At 46.7% G+C, this 16009-nt stretch overlaps 1 protein-coding gene across 2 annotated transcripts in view; it reads left to right on the top strand.

The window, feature by feature from the left end:
- LOC139264787 (poly(U)-binding-splicing factor PUF60) overlaps window positions 1-16009 on the top strand; it is a 179663-nt gene that overhangs the window by 19310 nt on the left and 144344 nt on the right. Inside the window, exons 3-5 of one of the 2 annotated variants that reach the window (XM_070881925.1) lie at window positions 1045-1134; window positions 11747-11812; window positions 13295-13456. In XM_070881925.1, the coding sequence (XP_070738026.1) occupies window positions 1045-1134; window positions 11747-11812; window positions 13295-13456 (318 nt within the window). The remainder of the gene's footprint in view (window positions 1-1044; window positions 1135-11746; window positions 11813-13294; window positions 13457-16009) is intronic. The other variant, XM_070881926.1, reaches the window with a different exon arrangement.

Here is a 16009-nt window from a genome sequence, read left to right as displayed (position 1 = left end):
AAAATAAAGCACACTCTGGGCTCCGAGATCTCTGCGCTCCTCCAATTCTGGCCTCTTGTACATCCTCGATTTTAATCGCTCCACCATTGGTGGCCAAGCCTTCAGCAGCCTCGGCCTTCAGTTCTAGAGTTCCCTCCCTGAACTTTTCTGCCTCTCCACCCCTCTCTCTTTTAAGATGCTCCTTAAAATCTTATCACTTTGACCAACCTGTCTTAGTAACTCCTTGGCTGTAGGTTCAAGTCCCACTCCCTGAGATTTGAGCATATAAATCCAGGCTGTCACTCCAGTGCAGCGCCAAGGGAGCGCCGCACTCCCGGAGCTGCCGTCCTTTGGACAAGACGTCAAACCAAGGCCCCATCTGCGCGCTCAGGTGGGCGCAAAACATCCCAAGGCACAATCCCGAAGAGGAGCAAGGGAGCCACCCCCTGTATCCTGGCCAATATCCATCCCTCAATCAACATCACCCGTCATCCCTGTGCTCGCTGACTTACATTGGCTCCTGGTGAAGCAACGCCTTGATTTCACAATTCTCATCCTTGTTTTCAAATCCCTCCATGGCCTCGCCCCTCCCTATCTCTGTAATCTCCTCCAGCCTCTTACATTCCTGAGATGTCTGCGCTTCTCAAATTCTGCCCTCCTGAACATCCCTGATTATAATAGCTCAACCATTGGTGGCCATGCCTTCAGCTGCCTGTGCCCCAAGCCCTGGAACTCCCTCCCTAAATAAACCTCTCCATCTCTCTTTCCTCCTTTAAGACGCTCCTTAAAACCTACCTTTTTGACCAAGCTTTTGGTCACCTGCCGTAATTTCTTTTGTGACTTGGTCAAATTTATTTGTTTGTTTTATAACGCTCCTGTGAAGTGCCTTGGGACGTTTTACTACGTTAAAGGTGCTATATAAATACAAGTTGTTGTTGTGTCCCCCTCCCCCCCCCCCCGTCATCCACCAACTAATGGGGATGGAACCACATTGTCCCATGCCTGTGGAATAATCCTGGCAAAGCTTCCGTTTTTCCACTTCACTTTCTTTCTTTTCTTTTTCAGGCTAAGAAGTATGCAATGGAACAGAGCATTAAGAGTGTGTTAGTGAAGCAAACCATTGCCCACCAGCAGCAACAGCTCACCAACCTGCAGGTGAGTCTAACTTGGGGCCCGCAGTGCTGCTTTTCCTGTTCTCGCTGGTTACTGTGCTGCATCTCTGCCTCTGCAGTCGGGCCACCTTTATTGCTGAGGTCGGAGCCTCCTTGCTCGCCTGAAATGCAGGCAGTTGCCCAGTTTGTTATAAAGAGGCTGCTCTGTCTGAGGCTCAACTGCTTTGGGCTGTTTGCCTAAAAAAATCGCACTGTACTGTTCAGGCCCGTGGCTCATGCACTGTTCTTGTGCTGTCCCTGATTGCCACCATTAAGGTGCAACTGTGGGATGCTCTACATGGACCCAGCAGGTGAACACGTGGACCCTGGTCTGACACGACAGGGGCAGAGATTCAGCATTGCATTCAGTACAGTGTCCAGTTTGTGTGTGTGTTTGATGACTTTCATTAGCTTGTGGAGTAAGTAATGGAGACTGATTTCAGGGCAGTTTAAAGCATCGTACTTCCTTTAATCAGGAGTGATACAGCAGCACCTTTTTGCAGCAGCCTGGGGCGGTTGAGAGCACTGGAGCTGTTTGCGTTGCACTGTCAGCCACTGAAATTAGTGGCTGTGCATGTAGCACTGACCCCTGTACAGGCAGCAGCAGCATGGAGCGCTGTGTAACACAGTCTGACACTGAGCTGGGAGCACAGATAGACACTTGGGAGCATGATATTATAGCCATTACTGAGGCTGAAAGGAGGGCAGGAATGGCAGCTCAACATTCCTGGTTACAGGGTTTTCAGGCAAGATAGAGAAGGGAATAAAAAAGGAGGGGGGCTCACCGTATTGGTTAAAGAAACAATTACAGCTGTGAGGAGGGAATCATGAAATGATATATGGGTTGAACTGAAGAACAGAAAAGGGGCGATCACACTGCTGGGAGTGTGCGATAGACCCCCAAACAGTCCTAGGGAGATAGAAGAGCAAGTTTGTAGGCACATTTCTGACCAGTGCAAAAACAATAGGGCACGAATAGTGAGAGATTTCAATTACCCTAATATTAACCGGGATATTATCAGTGTAGAGGGCACAGAATTCCTAAATTGCATTCTGGAGAACTTTTTTAGCCAATAAGTAGCAAGCCCAACGAGTGGGAGCAGTTCTGGATTTAGTGTTTGGGAATGAGGAAGGAGTATCAGTGGGTGAGCATTGTTGTGGTAGTGATTGCAATTCATTTAGTTTTAGCATCATTATGGATAAGGACAAAGAAAAAACAGGAGTAAGGGTTCTAAATTGGAAAGCCAATTTTACTAGCCTGAGAAGTGACTTAGCAAAAGTGGACTGGAAACAGTTACTTGTAGGTGGAGGTATTCAAGAGGGAGGTACATGGAGTTCAGGGTAAACATGTTCCCACAAAGAAACTGCCAAATTTTGAGCCCCCTGGATGACTAGGTGCATACAGGGTAAGATGAGGCAAAAAAAGGGAAGCCGATATCAGATATCGTGAGCTTAATACTGCAGAAAGCCGAGAAGAATACAGAAAGTGCAGGGGTGAAATTAAGAAAGCAAAAAGAGGGCATGAAAAAATACTGAAATAGAATCAAAGAAAAGCCAAAGATGTTTTACAATTACATAAAGAGCAAGCGGATAACAAAGGAAAGAGTAGCGCCTATTAGGGACCAAAATGGCGATCTATGTGTGGAGGTGGAGGATGTGGGTAAGCTATTGATGAATATTCTGCGGCTGTCTTTTAACCTCACAACAGAGGGACGATGCCGATGTTGAAGTTCAGAGATTGTGAAGTATTGGGCGGGATAAACATAGTAAGAGAGGAAATATTAAGAGGTTTAGCATCCTTGAAAATAGCTAAATCGCTAAGACCGCATGAAATATATCCGAGGCTATTAACAGAAGTAAGGGAGGACATTGCGGAGGCTTATTTTCATACCCTCCCTGGCTACTGGAGTGATGCCAGAGGATTGGAGAACTGCAAATGTTGTACCATTGTTTAAACAGGGAGGAAGGGATAAATCGAGCAATTACAGGCCAGTGGTGGGCAGATTACTGGAATCAATTCTGAGGGACAGGATAAATCTTCATTTAGAAAGACACAGATTAATCAAGGACAGTCAGCATGGATTTGTTCAGGGAGGGTTGTGTCTGGCTTGATTGAGTTCAACAAGGAGGGTCAATGAGGGCAGTGCGTTTGATGTAGTTTACATGGATTTTAGCCAGGCATTTGACAAGGTTCCACGTGGCAGGCTGATCAAAAAAGTAAAAGCCCATGGGATCCAAGGGAGAGTGGCAAATTGGCTCAGTGACAGGAAGCAAAGGGTAATGGTTATGGGGAGCTTTTGAGACTGAAAGGCTGTTTCCAGTGGGGTTCCGCGGGGCTCAGTACTTTTTGTAGTATATATTAATGATTTAGACTTAAATGCAGGGAGCTTGATAAAGAAATTTTCAAATGAAACAAAAATTGGCCGTGTGGTTGACAGTGAGGAGGAAAGCTTTAGAATGTAGGAAGATGTAGATCGTTTGGGCAGAAAAGTGGCACATGGAATTCAATCCGGAAAAGTGAGGGGCAACAAGGCAAGGGAATACACACCAAATGGGAGGATACGGAGAGATGTGGAGGAACAGAGGGACATTGGGGTGTATGTCAACAGATCATTAAAGGTAGCAGGACAGGTCAATAAGGTCGTTAAAAGGCATGCGGAATGCTTTCTTAGCACTGGAAAGGGTGCAGAGGAGATTTACAAGAATGTTGCCTGGACTGGAGAATTTTGGCTGAGGACAGATTGGATAGGCTGGAGCTGTTTTCTTTGAAATAGAGGGGCCTGGATAGAATAGAAGGACCTGTTTCCCTTGGCAGAGTGGTCAACCACCAGGGGACATCGATTTAAAGTAATGTCGGGGGGGTTTAGAGAGGATATGAGGGGAAATTTCTTCACCCAGAGGGTGGTGAGGATCTGGAACTCACTGCCTGAAAGGGTGGTAGAGGCAGAAACCCTCACCACATTTAAAAAGTACTTGGATGTGCACCTGAAGTGCTGTAACCTACAGGGCTATGGACCAAGAGCTGGAAAGTGGGATTAGGCTGGGTAGCTCTTGGTCGGCCGGCACGGACACAATGGGCCGAGATGGCCTCCTTCCGTGCTGTAAATTTCTATGATTCTATGACCCTGTGTGTAACGCAGTCTGTGACTGGGACCCTCTGTCACGCGGTCAGTACTCTGCAGTCAGTGAATGGGATCCTGTTGTTTCTTGATTTGGGTCGGTAGACTGCCCTTTTTCCCAACTCCCTTACTCCACGATGACAGTTTATTTCCTTTGGTGAGAATTTAGTTTGACTGCTTTCTGTGCTGCAGGGTTTGAGTGTAAGCAGAAGCAGCGGCTACTGATTTTTGTGTTGAGGAATTTCCGAATGGAGCATTGCAATGAGCAGACTGCTGAAGGGCCCATGGAGGGAGGTCTCTCGTTGCTTTTTCTGTAATAGTATCCCTGTGCCTCGGATGAAATGAATTATTTTTGCTTTGTGTCTTTTGGCTGCTTTTGAAGCCTCTACATTTTCCCCAGAGTGCTTGATGTACAGTAATTCCTCATTCTCTCATCTGCACTTCATCAGGCTCTCTTACTGCAGCAGCACCCCTCTATAATGTGCCCCTCCGGCACTGTAAGAGGGTTGTGTGTCTGGCAAAGAGAGCACACTGCAGAGGAGTTACTCTGTTGCACTGGGGTATATTAATGAAAGTGTGATGTTTTTGCTTTGTGTGTGCAGTTTATAGATCTGACCCTTTAATTAATCCTGATTCCGGGGGTGGAACATTTTTCCTGCACTGTTGTCGAAACCTTTGTGTTCTGACATTTTCCCTGGGTTGCGTGTTGAAGTAACTCGAGGTCCTCGGTGAGCGCTGCCACGTATTGGCCATGTCAGTGCTGCCCCCCAGTGGCAGGACATTCCACATTGCAACTTGCCCTGTGAAATTTTCCACCCCTGTATTCTGCTGCTAGACATGCATTATTTTTTTCCTTTTTAGGAATATAAACACTTGTCCTAACAATGATAGTGTCTGGTTCAAATAAGGACACTGAACAATTTTAGAAACTGGTGTGGTTATTAGAAAATGTGTAATATCAGGAACCCCTTCTCAAAACATAGATACTCGAATAATTTGTGTTGATATTTCACACGCTGAAAATTGCTTATATCCACGTCTGTACATATTCATGGTCTCACCTCTTCTCCATTTCTGTATTTGTCTAAAAAGTTAATTCACAATTGCATCACAGTTCCTGAATATTTTTAAAGTATCTGATAATAGCGAATGTTACAGGGGAGTGAGCTGTAGGTAATGTATCCTTGTGACAGGATTGCTGCCGAGGGTGGAATGATTTGGGCGTTTGGTTAATGCAGTGAGCTCCACCATGACGGCCTTTCCCACCGGAGACCAAGTAAGGCAAGGATTGGCTCATATCCAATCCTGGCAGAGTTACTGAGTAGCGAGCAAGTCCTTGCCCAATTCCTGACTTGGGAGAACGTTTTTATTTTGTGTTTTTATTCTTCTCTCCCCACCCCACCCCCCACCCCCACCCCCACCTCCTCTTTGCTGCTGTTCATCTGTCTGTCCATCCATGAGCAATAATTTATCACCTCAGTAACTCCACAGATTTCTCATCAGTTTTTAAACTTGAATTTGATTGAGACACCTTCCATTCATCAGATGCCGGGTTCACTTTGCTGGGGTCTGTCCGCGTTTCTCATCTGTGGCACCTGTCGACACGTCACCTCAATGTAAAGGCCATTTTCGGCTCGCTACAGCACCATCAGATGGCAGTGCAGAGACTCCCCTCCGAGGGTGGCCTGCCGGGGTTGTCGGTGCTCGTCTGATTGTGCTGCCAGCAGATGTAACTCCCAACTGTTTCCAGGTGAAGTTCTTGCTGGGTGTAGTGGCCGTGGTATTTCGCTGGCACCAAGAACGTTACTGAGAGGGAGTGTGCAGTGCTATAGATGTTGCTAAAGCAAACTCCTCAGTATTGAAGGAACAATAGGATCAGTGCTGGGACCTCAACTATTTACAATCTATATTAACCATTTGCAAGTAGGCCAACGTAACCAAGTTTGCTGGCGATACAAAGATGGGAGAAAAAGCAATGTGTGAGGAGGGCACACAAAATATGCAAAAGGACATACAGGCTAAGTGAGTGGGCAAGAATTTGGCAGATGGAGTATAATGTTGGAAAGTGTGAGGTCATGCACTTTGGCAGAAAAAAATCAAAGAGCAAGTTGTTATTTAAATGGAGAAAGATTGCAAACAGTTAGTATGCAGGTATAGCAAGTGATCAGGAAGGCCAATGGTATCTTGCAAAGGGGGTGGAGTATAAAAGCAGGGAAGTATTTCTACAGTTATATTGATGAGGCCACACCTGGAATATTGCGTGCAATTTTGGTTTCCATATTTACAAAAGGATATACTTGCTTTGGAGGCAGTTCAGAGAAGGTTCACTAGGTTGATTCCGAAGATGAGGGGGTTGACTTATGAGGAAAGGTTAAGTGGGTTGGACCTCTACTTATTGGAATTCAGAAGAATGAGAGGTGATATTATCGAAACATATAAGATTATGAGGAGGCTTGACAAGGTGGATGCAGAGAGGATGTTTCTACTGATGGGGGAAGACTAGAACTAGAGGGCATGATCTTAGAATAAGGGGCTGCCCATTTAAAACTGAGATGAGAAATTTCTTCTGAGGGTTGTAAATCTGGAATTTGCTGCCTCAGAGAGCTGTGGAAGCTTGAATAAATTGAAGACAGAAATAGACAGTTTCTTTAACGATAAGGGGTTATGGGGAGTGGCAGGGAAGTGGACCTGGGTCCATGATCGGATCTTATTAAAAGGCGGAGCAGGCTCGAGGGGCCGTATGACCTACTCCTCCTATTTCTTATGCTAGGCAGCCACCCTCGCTGAGTTGTTGCTGCTCCTCTCGGACAGCGTCGTATCTTGAGTGGCAGGACAGGACGTATTGTGAACAGCTCCACATCAGCAGTGTAACTGGTCCAGTGGGAGGTGCTTTAACTTGATGTGTAAAGACAGTGCAGACTGGGTGGAGTATGACTGACCCTGCAGGGTATACACACTGGGACAACAGCATGCCTGGAATTAATTCCAAACAATGGCCATTTATACAGCGCCTTTAACATCATAAAACCTCCCACGGTGCTTCACTGGAGCGTTGTCAAACATCAAGCCACATGAGACATTAGGAAGCATCTTAGAGGAGTAAAAAGAGGTAGAGAGGTTTTGGGAGGGAATTCGAGAGCTCAGAGACTCGGCAGCTGAAAGCACAGCTGCTGGTGGGGGAGTGATTGAAATCGGGGATACACAAGAGGTCAGAATTGGAGGAGGGCTGAGATCTCCAGGGGGGGTTGTTGGGCTGAAAAAGATTACAGAGATAGTGAGGGGTAAGGCCATGGAGGGATTTGAAAACAAGGATGAGAATTTTAATGTTGAGGCATTGCCAGACAGGGAGCCAATGTAGGTCAGGAGCACAGGGGTGATGGGTGAACAGGATTGGTGCAAGTTAGGACATGGGAAGCAGAGTTTTGGATGAGCTCAAGTTTATGGAGGGTGGAAGATGAGAAGCTGGCCAGGAAAGCGTTGGAATAGTTTAGAGGTAACATGAATGAGGGTTTCGGCAGTGGATGAGTTGAGGCAGGGGCAGAGACGGGCGATGTCATGGAGGTGAAAGATGGCGGTCTCGGTGATGGAGAGGATACGTGGTCGGAAGTTCATCTCTGGGTCAAATACGACATCATGGTTGCGAACAGTCTGGTTCAGCCTTGGGTAGTTGCGAGACAGAGGGATGGAGTATAAGGCGGGGACCAGAGACAATGGCTTCATTTTTCCCAATATTTAGTTGGTGGAAATTGCAGCTCATCCAGTACTGGATGTCGGGCTAGCAGTGAGAGAAATTAGAGACAGCGGGGGAGACGATAAATCCCCGGGGCCTGATAGTCCGCATCCCAGAGTACTTAAGGAAGTGGCCCTAGAAATAGTGGATGCATTTGTGATCATTTTCCAGCAGTCTATCGACTCTGGATCAGTTCCTATGGACTGGAGGGTAACACCACTTTTTTTAAAAAGGAGGGAGAGAGAAAACGGGTAATTATAGACCGGTTAGCCAGACATCAGTAGTGGGGAAAATGTTTGAATCAATTATAAAAATGAAATAACAGCGCATTTGGAAAGCAGTGACGGGATCGGTCCAAGTCAGCATAGATTTATGAAAGGGAAATCATGCTTGCCAAACCTTCTGGAATTTTTTGAGGATGTAACGAGTAGAGTGGACAAGGGAGAACCAATGGATGTGGTGTATTTGGAGTTTCAAAAGACTTTTTAAAAGGTTCCACAAAAGAGATTGGTGTGCACAATCAAAGCACATGGTAATGTACTGACGTGGATCGAGAACTGGTTGGCAGACAGGAAGCAGAGAGTCGGGATAAATGGGTCCTTTTCAGAATGGCAGGCAGTGACTAGTGGAGTGCCGCAGGGCTCAGTGCTGGGACCCCAGCTCTTTACGATGTACATCAATGATTTGGATGAAGGAATTCAGTGTAATATCTCCAAGTTTGCAGATGACACTAAACTGGGTGGCAGTGTGAGGACGACGCTAAGAGGCTGCAGGGTGACTTGGACAGGTTAGGTGAGGGGGCAAATGCATGGCAGATGCAATATAATGTGGATAAATGTGAGGTTGTACATTTTTGGGCAAAAACGCGAAGACAGAATATTAGCTGAATGGTGGCAGATTAGGAAAAGGCGAGGTGCAACGAGACCTGGGTGTCATGGTTCATCAGTCATTGAAAGTTGGCATGCAGGTACAGCAGCTGGTGAAGAAGGCAATGGTATGTTGGCCTTCATAGCTGGGGGATTTGAATATAGGAGCAGGGGGAGGTCTTACTGCAGTTGTACAGGGCCTTGGTGAGACCTCACCTGGAATATTGTGTTCAGTTTTGGTCTCCTAATCTGAGGAAGAACGTTCTTGCAATTGAGGGAATGCAGCGAAAGTTCACCAGACTGATTCCCGGGGTGGCAGGACTGACATATGAGGAGAGACTGGATCTACTGGGCTTTTATTCACTGGAGTTTAGAAGGATGAGAGGGGGTCTCATAGAAACATATAATATTCTGACGGAACTGGACAGGTTGGATGCAGGAAGAATGTTCCCGATGTTGGGGAAGTCCAGAACCAGGGGACATAAGTCTTAGGATAAGGGGTAGACCATTTAGGACTGAGATGAGGAAAAGCTTCTTCACCCAGAGTTGTTAACCTGTGGAATTCCCTGCCACAGAGAGTTGTTGATGCCAGTTCATTGGATATATTCAAGAGGGAGTTAGATATGGCCCTTACGGCTAAAGGGGATTAAGGGGTATGGAGAGAAAGCAGGAAAAGGGGTACTGAGGTGAATGATCAGCCATGATCTTATTGAATGGTGGTGCAGGCTCGAAGGGCCGAATGGCCTACTCCTGCACCTATTTTCTATGTTTCGATGAGAGAGAGCTGGAGCTGGAGCTGGGTGTCGCCAGTGTAGAGGTGGAAGCTTACGTTGTTTTCGGAAGATGTTGCCAGAGGGCGGCCTCTTGATGCCGGCAGGTCAAAAATGATGAGAAGGGATTATTTATCACAGTCACGTGGCATGTCATTTGTGACTTTCATTAGCGCCGTTTCAGTACGGTCAGGGATGGAAACCTGATTGGAGGGGTTCAAACATGGATTCTGGGAAGATGAGCTCGGGAGTGGAAAGCATGTTCGAGGACTTTGTAGAAGAAAGGGAGATCGGAGACGTGTTGGGTTTTTGGGGAGGGCGGTGATGACGGCAGATTTATAGGGGAAAGGGCCAGTACCTGGGGGGGTGGGTAGTTAACCATTGGTTAACATGAATGCCAGGAAGAGAAGGTCTATAGTCAGCAGGGGTATGTTGTAATGTACACCCGGGATAAATCCCCCTCTGGTGTATCTACCCGGGATAAATGCCCCTCTGGTGTGTCCACACCCGGGGATACCTGTGCATCCAAAGCTAAATATTGCTGTGTTGGTTGTGCTGTGGTTGACAATTGCTTGTTGCAGGTACTCGTTGGTAAGTGACTCAGTTGCACTCTGCCTCACCCTGCCATGGACGCTGGTTATTACACATGCTGGTAGTATTGCAGAGGAGTTTGCTTTAGCGATGTCTACAGGACTGTTAAGCAGTGTGGCGCTCTGGTAGACGAGGAGGTTTGTTACACAAGTTACAGTGTTGACGCACGGACTGTGCTCGCATCGGACTGCGTCAAACCACGGGCTGTGTGCCGTTGCGATGGCCATGTGCCTGTACTTTAACTCTCTAATCCTGGTTCTGACTTTGGGTGTGTGTGGTGTTGGGCTGGAGGCAGAAGGCTTGAGTGTCCCAGCTGGTTGGTCAGGACTTCGAATCGCAGTGCGCCATCCATTCATTTTCTCTTCTGTTTCTTCGGCTGCCCTGTGATCCCCAGTAGTTTTGCTGCTTTTGATAGTTGAAGTACTGGGTTCTGGGCATTTTCTCTCTGATTGCCTGCTGAAATCTTCGCCCGTCCGATTGTTTGTCCGTACACATCCTCTCTTTATTTGTCACCTCAGTAATATCAAATCTGAGTCTGTCTCTGATTAGAGTCTGGGTTCCTTTTTTTTTTGAAAATGAGCTTACTTAAAACTGTGCGTGTACATCAGGGTTCCTGTTAATTTAAAATTTTAAGTAAATTTGCCCGGTCCCTGATCTTTTGAGGGTAGATTAAAAGTTAGAGGACGGGAAGGGTTAATGGGTGTTGTCGTTGTCATAAAGCCAGGAATAAAACGCCAAGATGTCCCATAGTGAAAACTTTTCAATGCGGAAGCCCTTTTATTGTCACTCTCAGCCGGCCCAGCTGCCAAAGATCCCTGTGTTGCCGTGCAGTAGTGAGCGGCCCAGGTCTGCCCGGATACTTGCACTCCAGTTGGATCCGTTTCAGTTGTGTGATCTGTACACCCTTTCTTTCTAAATCCCCGCTCCTTTCCACTCCACATTCCTCTCCCTCCCTCCCCCCCCTTGTAAATTTTGCTGCAAATTTAGCGACTTATATTGAACTCTCCTCAAATACCTCTTCCCTATTCTTTCAGTGTGCAGCCATCCTAAGAGACGGGAAGATGACACAGTCTGAGTGCCCCCGATCAATTACAGGGGAGGAGTGGGGAGAGAGAGAGATTAGAATGCGGCAAGTCATTAATACACAAGATACCGATCGATCCAAACTGACTGCGGATCGGTGCTGTGTGATTGGGAGCATAAGCCAGTGTGAAAGGAGGGGTATAGGGGAGCAGTCACAATAAGGGGGCTTCACTGTATACAAGCTGATATGTACAGTCTCGATGCGATGAGCCCAGTATACACACAGGAGTTTTTGCTATGGGAGAGTTCACTAATTACAAAAACCCACTAAGTGTGGTTTTACACCATTTATAAAGCTAATTTTAAAAGAAAACGGGGACTTAACTTTTCAGGCCACTTAACTTTTTTAAATCCTAGCGGGAACTCTGGCGTACCTACATCCGTAACACTTAACTGTCACCTCAAAGTTAAAAAAGGCTTTATTAGGTTTTTTTCATAAGTGACTTCCTCTCATCAGACACTGGGTTCCTTTCGAAAATGGGCATGCTGGGAACTGTGCGATTGTCTCGACTCCAAAGATCAGGTAGGGACTTTTGTCAAAAAGCACTAACACTTGGAGTTTTGAAAATGTCTTGAGCTATGTTATTTGTTTTGGTTAAAAGCCCAGAGTAAACCATTTGTAGCGTCTCTGCTGCAGAGTGATGGTAAACTGGCGCAGCAAGCACCTGTGCAGGCACACGAGGTTTCCGTAGATTCTAACACCTTAGACAGTGTGTCAGGTGGAGTGGAGGAGAGAGAGAGAGAGAGTGAGAGAGGAGAGAGAGATTAAATGCCATCGTCAGATTAAAATCTTAGCACTTGTCCCTTTCCTGTTGAGAAGACTGATTTGAAGCAACTTTATTTTTTGGAGGTTGTCACACAGGCTGTATTGTACATTTTAAAAGTGAGACTGCTAAGCTCTGAGGAAACTTGCACTAATAGGTTTACAACTTACTATGACATTTGCATGTCTGTGTGTGCTTCCCTTCTCATCACATCTGGACTGCTTTTTGAACAATTTCCACAGCTGTATTGTCAGCTCTTTTTGTGGGAGCGGGGGGGGAAGCGAGGGTTTTTACTGTGTTTTCTCTGGTTTTTTTTTCCCCCCCTTTAATTCTTTCTCCCTCTATTCTCCCTCTCCCCTTGTGTCCTTTCCAAATTTACAGCAATGCTTCGTGCCTCCTTCCCACCCGAGGGGAGAGCGTGGCCCAGGCCTCTGCTTTCTCCGTGACCAACCTCAGTGCTGCGGTGTTGCGCATTCACGCCCTTTTCTTTAACCCTTTCTCCTTTTTGGCCCGAGGTGGGACCCTTGCCCGGTCCTCAGGATATCACTCCCCCCCCCCACCCCCCCCCCCCCCACACACACACCCCCAGCCTGGCCCAGAGCCCCCGAGCGCTGATCACAGCACAGGCCAGCAGATTCAGGTGTGCTGCAGCTCTGGGGGCTCTCTATCTCTTTCCCCCCCCCCCTCCCCTTCCTCCCAGCAATAGGGCGCGACTGCTGTTGGTGTCGCACTACCGGACCACCATGGGGGGAAAGGCCCACTGAACGAGACTGCAGACAGTATGTTAGGACACAGGACTGCAGCAAAGACTCTCGGACCCCCCCTCCCTCCTCCGCCCGTTCACCTCATTGGAGCGTGCAGTGAGCAGAGACTGCATTTTAGTTGAAGTAAAGGCCCCTTACTGTTCTGCAGATTGATGGTTTGATATTCCAGCCTGTAAAAGATGAGTTATAGCCAAGCCGTACGACAAATATTCAAAATGCTTATTTGAGACGGTATGATCCACAGTAAGTGATAGCTTTTTTCTCTACCTAGTCATTTATTTTATACTGCACTTGTTAATTGCGCAGTGTAGCAGCTAAGTTGCCTGAAAGATATGGCCTGTTACTTAACCACATGCAGTAATGCTCTGTTACTTGTCCCGACTGTCCAGACTCTGTCTGTTAGGGTGTTTTCATACTGTTGCCTGGTTGTACATATTCACTGGGGTTTTTTTTTCTTTCACTCCCTCTCTGGATCAGATGGCAGCACAGAGGCAGCGCGCGCTGGCGATCATGTGTCGGGTTTACGTTGGATCGATTTACTACGAGCTGGGAGAAGATACCATCCGGCAAGCCTTCGCTCCCTTTGGACCGATCAAGAGCATCGACATGTCGTGGGACTCCGTCACCATGAAACACAAGGTTCCCCTTTTCTCTCGCCTTATTACACGTCAGTGTTGCATTATTGAGGGCCGAGTAGCAATTAAACCCTGAGGTGGGCTTAGTATTGCACTCCCGGAGACCCCCAGTGAAACTTGTGGCTCTAAAGCTGACATCTAGCTTACGGCTATTGAATATAATGGGGCCCCTACCACTTCCAGCTTTTTGCCTGTCCCTGCAGTCCTCTGCAACCTGTTCGGTGCGGTAGGAAATCTTTGAGATAGTCTTGGTCACATTTAGTAGAGTAGCTTTGATTTAAGATACTCATGATAACTAGCAGGTGGGGGAGCTAACGTCATGGGTAGTTAAGTAACTGATGGCAGTGAAGTAAAATGGGAAGAGTATGACTGAGAAAGCTGAACACCACAGAGTCGAGCTGCTACATAGAATGAAGGCAGTTTGTTTCCTCTACCTGCTCCCTCTAGTCCCTGAGTACTGACCATGAGGTGTTTTTATATGGATAGAGTTAAAGATGTGGTGGGGGAGGATGGGGTTAATAGACTCGGTGTTCAAAGTGCCTCCGTCACCGTGAGCAGCAATTGATGGGACAAGTAGAATGCTGATTATATGGGCAGAGGAGTAAAGCACCAGTCAGAGAAGGGCGTACTGAAACTATACTGCTCAGACCAAGCCTCCAACACCATGCTCAGTCTGATCACTGAGGTGTGAAACATAGAAACATAGAAAATAGGTGCAGGAGTAGGCTATTCGACCCTTCGAGCCTGCACCCCCATTCAATAAGATCATGGTTGATCATTCACCTCAGTATCCCTTTCCTGCTTTCTCTCCATGTCCCTTGATCCCCTTAGTCGTAAGGGGCATATCTAACTCCCTCTTGAATATATCCAATGAACTGGCATCAACAACTCTCTGCGGCAGGGAATTCCACAGGTTAACAACTCTGGGTGAAGAAGCTTCTCCTCATCTTAGTCCTAAATGGTCTACCCCTTATCCTAAGACTTATGTCCCCTGGTTCTGGACTTCCCCAACATTGGGAATATTCTTCCCGCATCTAACCTGTCCAGTCCAGTCAGGATCTTATATGTTTCTATGAGATCCCCTCTCATCCTTCTAAACTCCAGTGAATAAAGGCCCAGTTGATCCAGTCACTCATATGCCAGTCCAGCTATCCCTGGAATCAGTCTGGTGAACCTTCGCTGCACTCCCTCAATAGCAAGAACATCCTTCCTCAGATTAGGAGACTAAAACTGAACACAATATTCCAGGTGTGGCCTCAGTGAGGCCCTGTACAACTGCAGTAAGACCTCCCTGCTCCTATACTCAAATCCACTAACTATGAAGGCCAACATACCATTTGCCTTCTTCACCGCCTGCTGTACCTGCATGCCCACTTCCAGTGACTGATGAACCATGACACCCAGGTCCCCTTTTCCTAATCTGCCACCATTCAGATAATATTCTGCCTTTGTGTTTTTGCCCCCAAAATGTATAACCTCACATTTATCCACATTATACTGCATCTGCCATGCATTTGCCCACTCACCTAATCTGTCCAAGTCACCCTGCAGCCTATTAGCGTCCTCCTCACAGCTAACACCGCCACCCAGTTTAGTGTCATCCGCAAACTTGGAGATATTACACTCAATTCCTTCATCTAAATCGTTAATGTATATTGTAAAGAGCTGGGGTCCCAGCACTGAACCCTGCGGCACTCCACTAGTGATTGCCGTTTATCCCGACTCTCTGCTTCCTGTCTGTCAACCAGTTCTCTATCCACGTCAGTACATTATCCCCAATACCATTTTTGCACACCAATCTCTTGTGTGGGACCTTGTCAAAAGCCTTTTGAAACTCCAAATACACCACATCCACTGGTTCTCCCTTGTCCACTCTGCTAGTTACATCCTCAAAAAAAAAATTCCAGAAGATTCGTCGAGCATGATTTCTCTTTCATAAATCCATGCTGACTTGGTCCGATCTGTCACTGCTCTCCAAATGCGCTGCTATTTCATCCTTAATGATTGATTCCAACATTTTCCCCTCTACTGACGTCAGGCTAACTGGTCTATAATTACCCATTTTCTCTCTCCCTCCTTTTTTAAAAAGTGGTGTTACATTAGCTACCCTCCAGTCCATAGGAACTGATCCAGAGTTGATACTTTTGGAAAATGATCACCAATGCATCAACTATTTCTAGGGCCACTTCCTTAAGTACTCTGGGATGCAGACTATCAGGCCCCGGCGATTTATCGGCCTTCAATTCCATCAATTTCCCTAACACAATTTCCCGCCTAATAAGGATATCCTTCAGTTCCCCCTTCTCACTAGACCCACTGTCCCCTAGTACATTCGGTTTTGTCCTTTGTGAAGACAGAACTGAAGGATTTGTTCAATTGATCTGCCATTTCTTTGTTCCACATTATAAATTCACCTGAATCCGACTGCAAGGGACCTACGTTTGTCTTCACTAATCTTTTTCTCTCCACATATTTATAGAAGCTTTTGCAGTCAGTTTTTATGTTCCTTGCAAGCTTTCCCTCGTACTATTTTTCCCCTCTTAATTAAACCCTTAGT

Source organism: Pristiophorus japonicus, chromosome 5 (genome assembly GCF_044704955.1).
Source record: "Pristiophorus japonicus isolate sPriJap1 chromosome 5, sPriJap1.hap1, whole genome shotgun sequence".
Lineage (NCBI taxonomy): Eukaryota > Metazoa > Chordata > Chondrichthyes > Pristiophoridae > Pristiophorus > Pristiophorus japonicus.
This window is presented reverse-complemented; position numbering and strand designations above follow the sequence as displayed.